Below are 7,705 nucleotides of genomic sequence, written 5' to 3' on the forward strand. Positions count from 1 at the left end.
GGGTACGCGTGAACAACCGTGCTCTGTGTTTGTGAGGCTTTGTGAGCATGTATCAAAGAGTGTATAATAAAATTTTATCTAATAAAATTTCTATCTATCTTTAAAAAAAAAAGAAAAAAAAAAGAAAAAAAGAAAGAAAGAAGTAGATACATCTGATTTCAAAGTTATTGATTAGTTTTTTATTTTTTAAGTTAAAGTTATTGGTTAGTTTTTAAGTTAAAATGTTTTTGGATTTTAAAAAGAAAAAATTAAATGGGTTTCAAGGAGGGAATGAATATCCATGGATAATAAATCGGATAAAAATTGGGAATGGATAATAATGGTTATTGGTATTCGGGTATTTATGGGCAAACATTTTGGCTAGGGGATGGGCTCTACCCTACCCGAAAATATTGAGCTCTACCTGCACAAAAAAAGAAAGTTTAGATTTTTTATGATTCAAGGAAACAAAAGTTTTCCTGTAGATGAAGGTACAATTCACAATTCAAATGTCTAATTCACATGCAATCTTTATTATTAAATTCCTGAATTCTTCATAACAACTTTAAATGACCACAAATAATTTCAAAAAGTTTGTCACAAATCCTGTTAATTTTTCATTGGGAGCAAGGGAAATAAAAAGAAAATCTGAAAAGGCCCAAAGCAAGCAAAGGATGGAGCTAAGCTTGGCCTTTTTTTTTTTATATTAAAATATTAGTGTATATATATAAGTATTAATTTTAGTAATTTTGTTATATAAAATTGTACTTTGTACTCTTCGTAATATCATCGATTCTTTTAAAAGTAATGCTATATCCATAAACTTTTCTACAAATATTTTTATAAATTGTTGACATAGTAAATTTTTATTAGTGCGCATCTGAGCCGTTACTTAAACAATTTTTTTACTTACCATCATCAATTTATAATTCTAACATTTTCCTCATTTTAAAGTCCATAAAAAAAAATTTATAGCTCTAAAATCTAAAAAAAAAAAAAAAATATATATATATATATATATATATACAAAGCCAAAAAATTTAGCTCAATAACAAAAATTATCAACAGCAAAACTAAAAAAAAATTAAGTCCATCCAACAAATTTTATCCAAAACAAACAATCCAACCCTTAAAAAAACAGTTGAATGCCGATGTCAGCAAAAAAACTGCCCTCCTAATTTTCGAAGTGCCTGGTAGACTTACTCATCACCAAAAAAAAAAAAAAAAAGGAAAGGAAGATTCATTAGTCTTTAAAGCTAATGTCTTCTAGATATTTTGTAATTCACATATCAACACACAATTATGCACATAATCATCTATTTATTCATGCTTTGAACAAACATTTGCAAGCGGCTTTTTTCTTTAACATAAAAAGTTACAGAATGCGAAACACATCAAAAAAAAAAAAAAAGACAAACGTTACTCTATTAAATTAAATGTGCTTCCTCTCAATCAAATTAAATTTGGGCATCAACATGTCTCTTAGCCAATTGCAAAGCATCATTTGATTCCATTAGTAAGCTTTGAAAAATCTCCTTTGCATCTCCTTCTATTATAAACTTAAAACTGTGCAAAAATAGAGAGAGCGAGAGAGACGTCCAGAGGGGCAATCAGTTACCTTTTATGTGGACCAAAATTTCAGTTTCTGAAGCGCCTTGCAACCATTCCTTGATTGTACTGCTGGATCATCGACGATAAGAATGTTGGGGATTCGAGCAATCTTATGCCAATCCTCGCCGCTGTCTTTCTTGCACCGCCTCTGCAGATGTGGACAACTTTCAATTCTCAATGTTTTGAGTGCCGTAAGATTCTGCAACTCGTCCGGTATAGACATTAGATTATCGCAGCTCCGAATTCCCAAAGATGAAAGTGACGTGAGGCATCCTATCTGCTTCGGCAGAAAAGATAAGCCTTTGCAATGTGAGATTTCCAGAGAACGGAGAGTAGTTAGTTGTTGAATACCCTCTGGCAATGAAACTAACTGCGGACATCCGAGAATAAGTAAGTCCTCAAGGCTAGTTAAATATTGAATTCCTTCAGATAAAGAGCAGAATTTGTCGCAGTTCTGAATCCATAACCTCTGTAGTGAAGACAAGCCCCGCAATCCATTTACCGGAAAGGACAAAATATTTGTACACCTCGATATATCGAGTTTCCGTAAAGAATGTAGGTACTGGAGTCCTTCTGGCAGACTTTCGAGTCCCTCACAATATTCAAGTGTAAAGCGTTTCATTGCAGTAAGATTTTGAAACAGTCCATCCGGAAGAAGTGTCGATTCATCCATATGTTGAATATAAAGGGAAGAAAGTGAAGTGAGATTCATCACTGACTTAATTAAAATTGCATTGCTTGATCTGATACTGAAACTTGTAATGGAAGGAATAATAGGCAATTCAACTAACTTTGGACAATCCCGGATACTTAATGATCTTAGGCAAGGAAAATTCTCTCTTCCATCCATTGTTCGCCATTCCTCCAAATTAGCCATCCGATATAAATTCAGGCTCTCCAATGATGGGAACGAAATTGCACCATCTCCATGTAACTCATTGCCAAGATACTTCACAGAATCCATGCCACTTATTTCAAGAACCTTGAGGAATGGTAGTTTGCCAAGAGGTGGCAGATGTTCACATCTTTCACACTCAATTAGAGAAATTTCAACCAGATCATGGATGAGTAAATCTTGCATCCATGTTGGAAATTTTGAACCAAAATAGTAACAAATGCACAACTCTTTCAGATTTGAATGAGGTTGGAGACCATCAAGAACATCTTCAACCTGTTCTGGTACAGGGCACTGACTTTTGTTCCGCCAAAACAGACTTAGCGAATGAAGACTTTGTTTCCCAATCAAATTTGCATCTTTCGCCTCCTCAAAATTTCTTACATTATCAAGTTCCTCTATTGACAAATCATTTCGAAGGTGTAGTCCTTTCAGCTCACTTAATTGGTAACCATTTTCCTTGCGAACAATGAAGACGCTTAATGATTGGAGGCACGTTAGTTGTCCCATCCCTTCAGGCATACAAGAAAGAGAATAACAAGATCTAAGCCCAAGATGGATAAGGTTTTTCATGTGCCTCATACCATTGGGCAACTTATGAAGAGAATGACAATAATCTAGTTTCAGCGTTTGCAGGTTCAAGAGGCAAGTTATTGATTCAGGTAAAACTTTGAATTGGGAATAAGACATGTCGAGATACCTCAAGTGTTTTAAACTAGTGATTGATCTTAGTGCCTTTTCTGATGGTTGACGAGAGTCGCACACCCGAAGATACTTTTGTTTCAAATAGAAGGACAGAGGAGATTTATACCCTCTGTAATAATTTGGTGTCTCAATGAATGAGCGTAGAGATCGGACTTTGCATACTTCAATATCCCAAGAAGTGCGTTGAGTATGATTCAAGTGACGAATCATTTTTGGAACTTTGATCTCTTTGTCAGATTCCACCACAACGCATTCAAGCCTCATAATAGACTGAGCAAGGTCATGCATAAGATCATGCATTTTACATGATATGTTACTAGGAGAATACCCCACAACATCTTGAAAGAAAGATCTCCACACTAATTCATTGAAGATAATAATGCCAACATCATGGGGCTCCAACGATTCTTTAAAGGGAATAAAACCATTAGCCATCCACAATTGTATCAACTGATCCCTATTAAGCTTGTAATCTTTGGGAAATATACAGCAGAAAGCAAAACATTGCCTTAGATGTGGGGGTAAATGGTGGTAACTCAACCTCAGCGCTGGCAAAATGGAATTTTCACCTTCTGCTAATTCCCAAATTTGACTTTCTTTCACAGATACCCACTCACTTTCCGTACTTTTTAAGCTCATGAGGCTTCCAAGAGTCTTTATTGCTAGAGGTACCCCTCCACACTTCTTCACTATTTCCTTGCCAATAGATTCCAATTCTGATCTCTGCTTTAGCCTTCCCATCCCAAATGCACATCTTGTAAATAGGGACCAAGAATCATTCTTTGACAAACATCCCATGTGGTGTATAGGTAGTGTGGCCATCATAAGCGCTACATTCTCAATCTGGGTTGTCACTATAACCTTACTTCCGTTTGACCCACACCTCAACACCTCTTTTAAGCCATTCCATTTGTCATGGTATTCGTTCCAAACATCGTCCAAAACAAGCAAAAATTTCCTCCCACGCAATTTTTCCTGTAAGCATTGCTGTAAAGGGTCCAACTCTGAAAGATTACATGCACTACCATCAATGGACTCAATGATTGCTCTCACCAATTTTCTGATATGGAAATCATCTGATACACACACCCAAATTCTCATATCATAATGCCTCTGCACCCTTGCATCATTGTAGATCAATTGTGCAAGTGTTGTTTTTCCCAAGCCCCCCATGCCCCATACGGCATAAATGGCAAGATTATCTTGATCAGACACATGAGTGAGCAATACTTGAATGATTTTTTCTTTCTCTTTACCTCTTCCATAAATCTCACTTTCATTCACAAGTGAGCCAGTTTGTCTTCTTTCTATATCAAAGACTTCCATGTTTATATCTAACTCTCTCAAGTGAAACTTAGATCTCTCCATAGAAATGGATTCCAGTCTATCCCTTACATTCTTCAGTTTATGTGCCATCTTTATGCGAAATATAAGTCGGTTTTGAAGAGAAAAGAAGCTACTTACTTGGCTTTTCACACCTTTCTCTTTCTCCGCCTTTTGTATTAGAGCTTCAGTTGCAAACTCGTCCAGAACATCTTCTGCATCATAAGCTCCTTCTTTGAGCTTTCTCAGCCAATTCCTGATAGCCTCACTCTTCCACTGCTTCTCCTCTGCATCTTGCAGAACAGCTTGGATGGTGGTAAGTGTGCTCTCAAGGTTGTCAAGCTCAGCTCTCAGGCCCAAAGCAACTCCCAATTCTTGAAGTGCTGAAGTATTCAAGTTACGCACCATAGAGCTCACCAGGGCAGATAGAAGTATGTCTGCCATTCCCTCTCTTTCTCTCTCTCTCCCTCTCTCTCTCTTTCTCACTCACTCACTCTGGCAACAAAATGCTATTGGAATACAGGATAGCTCAGGGGAAGTGAATTGCCAAAATGGAATTGCTTAGTTACTTTACGTGTAAAAGTCTTTCTAGCTTTGGCTCCACAGGGCGTGGACTTGACTCAGGCAGCATATTCTGCTTTAGATGCTAAATTGTTGATGTCCTTTGATTGGCTAGAGAGTCTACATCTGGCTCCACACGGGATTGACTTTACGACCGATTGATCAGTGATAGCCCACGCGGGTTTCTTTCTTCTTCAAAAAGTCTCGTTACTTTGGGACCTTGAGAGGAATTTTCCTGCATCATTGGTTTTGTAATTCCATTAGTCATCTGATTTATGATTTTCCGTGTGTATAGTATAATCAATTGCTTAAGATAGAACCGTGCTCCAAATTGTTAAATCTGCCACCAATTCTGTCAAAGAATTAGCACTCACAGCCTCTTTAATTACATAAACCCCAATGTAATTTAAAACACACCAAATTCATTGATGCGCACAAAGCACTATCAATCTACCTGCCATTCAGTCCTTCAAATATTTAAAGTAAATCATTTAGTCTTTTTTTTCCTAAAAAATTTGACCACGAAGTATTTGAAATTTATTTGGAAATGCGGTTTCTACTAAGAAAATTTCATGTCCATGCTTTTTCTGTGCCATTTCACCGAAGTATCTTGCAGTGTTCTAAATGTATGGGACACGTTAATAAATGTAATCTTAAGATAAGTGGCCAACATGATAGAAAACAGATAATCAAGTAAATAATCCATGAAATTCTTTTTTGCTTCGCATGTTAATAAATTCTCAAGGTGGACAAAAAGTAGTGATAAAAAAAAGTAGCAATCTTAATTTGGCCCCTCAAAGATAAAATCTTAATCCTTTCAATAATACATACAACGTTAAGGATTTCACATTTAAGAATTCAATTTTTAAATCTAATGGCTTATAAAATGTTACATCTTTAAAATTTTAAATGACATGACATTCAATATATTTTTATTTTTTAGATTAGTAATATTTAATCTAAATCATAACACATATCCATTTAATATGAAAAAGATTATTTTCTAATAGAATACATTTATTATTTCGCCAAAAGTTTTATAGTTTAATTGACATATTCTGGATTTTATAATAGAGAAGTTTATGGTTCAAAATTCCTCTCTTTCAACTACAGAATTATGACACAGAAAAAGATATAAATATTATTTTGTCTTTAAAATTCACGTATATTTTTTTCAATAATTCATTTAACACATAAATATGTCAACATATCATTTTACACTTTTTTTTTATATGACTTGCATATTTGCAAAACAATATTAATAAAACAACTACAATTGGGTTCATTATTTTTTAGGGCCACCAAATGGGCTGGTATGAATCTTTGTGTAATATGTTGGGCCTTGTCTGTCTTTCCAGTTTTTATAATTTCTCTCTTTTAATTTCTTTTGGACCTTGACCGCTTCTTGCTCATCCAACTAATTACTAGTTTTTTTTTTATGAATCCAACTAATTACCTTCTTCTTCTTCCTTTATTTATTTATTATTTTTTTTTTTGAGAATCAATCCAACTAATTACTAGTTAGGTAAAAATGCAAAACTGACCTTCTAACTTTAAACGTTTTTCATTTCAGTCCTCTAATTTTCAATTTTGTTATTTCAATCCTCAAACTTTCAATTTTTATCAATCCAGGCTTCCGTTAAACTCCAGTTGGGTACTACCGTTAGTGTCACTTAAACGACAACGTTTTTCCTTTTTTTTTTTTTTTGTTATTTATTTATTTCGAAATTAATCCCCTTCCCCTGAAACTTCTTTTTTTTTTTTTTGAAAACCCCCTTCCCCTGATATCAAAACCCAAATCCCTAACGTAAATCCCTAACATTGAGAGAGGAAGAATCGGTTTGAAAGAGAGAATTTGGGGTCGCCGGTTTGAGAGAGAGAGGCCGAGTCCATTTGAGAGAGAGGCTTAGTCGGATTGAGAGTCCGAGATAGACCGAGTTGTAGAGATAGACCGAGATACTGGCAGGCAAGACCAATTTGGAGGCAGAGAGAGACCAAGATACTTTCAATTCAGATGTTGCTGTTTCTAAAGGTAAACCGATTCAGTCACCAAGGAAAACCGATTCAGTCACCTTCATTTCGGTCTATCTCAAAAAAACGATTCACTCTCTCTCAAATCGGTGACCCCAAATTCTCTCTCTCTCAAAACGATTTTTCCTCTCTCAATGTTAGGAATTTACCTTAGGGATTTGGGTTTTGATTTCAGGGGAAGGGGGTTTTTAAAAAAAAAAAAAAAAGACTTCAGAGGAAGGGGAACAACAACGTCGCTCCCCTTAAAAATGTTTTTTTTTTTTTAATAGATTTTTTTTTTTCCTTTTAATTCCGAAATAATAATAATTAAAAAAAAAGGAGAGGGAAAAACAGTGTTGTTTAAGTGACACTAACGACAGCCCCTAACTGGAGTTTAACAGAAGCCTGGATTGACAAAAATTAAAAGTTAGAAGACTGAAATGACAAAACTGAAAGTTAGAGGACTGAAATGAAAAACGTTGAAAGTTAGAGGGTCAGTTTTGCATTTTTGCCTACTAGTTACTACTTACTACACCATTTTTACACATACGGGAAAATAAGTGGACTGTTCTATTTTTCTGCTACAGCTAGGATGAAAGATGACTTTTAATTATTTTTTTA

The 7,705-nt window shown here is 35.1% G+C and overlaps 1 protein-coding gene across 1 annotated transcript; it reads right to left on the bottom strand.

Annotated features, from left to right (window-relative positions):
* Positions 1-1,025: 1,025 nt before the first annotated feature.
* Positions 1,026-5,082, bottom strand: LOC126714389 (putative disease resistance protein RGA3). The gene is made up of 2 exons (XM_050414524.1): positions 1,598-5,082; positions 1,026-1,177 (listed from the first exon to the last, which is right to left on the bottom strand). The coding sequence occupies exon 1, from the start codon at positions 4,955-4,957 to the stop codon at positions 1,601-1,603; it is 3,357 nt and encodes a 1,118-aa protein (XP_050270481.1). The 5' UTR covers positions 4,958-5,082; the 3' UTR covers positions 1,026-1,177; positions 1,598-1,600.
* Positions 5,083-7,705: the final 2,623 nt, after the last annotated feature.

The sequence above is a fragment of the Quercus robur genome, chromosome 2, assembly GCF_932294415.1.
Source record: "Quercus robur chromosome 2, dhQueRobu3.1, whole genome shotgun sequence".
NCBI lineage: Eukaryota > Viridiplantae > Streptophyta > Magnoliopsida > Fagales > Fagaceae > Quercus > Quercus robur.

What these genes read in the sequence shown, in the direction of transcription:
- LOC126714389 (XM_050414524.1), bottom strand. Translation starts at nt 4,957, where the DNA reads ATGGCAGACATACTTCTATCTGCCCTGGTGAGCTCTATGGTGCGTAAC.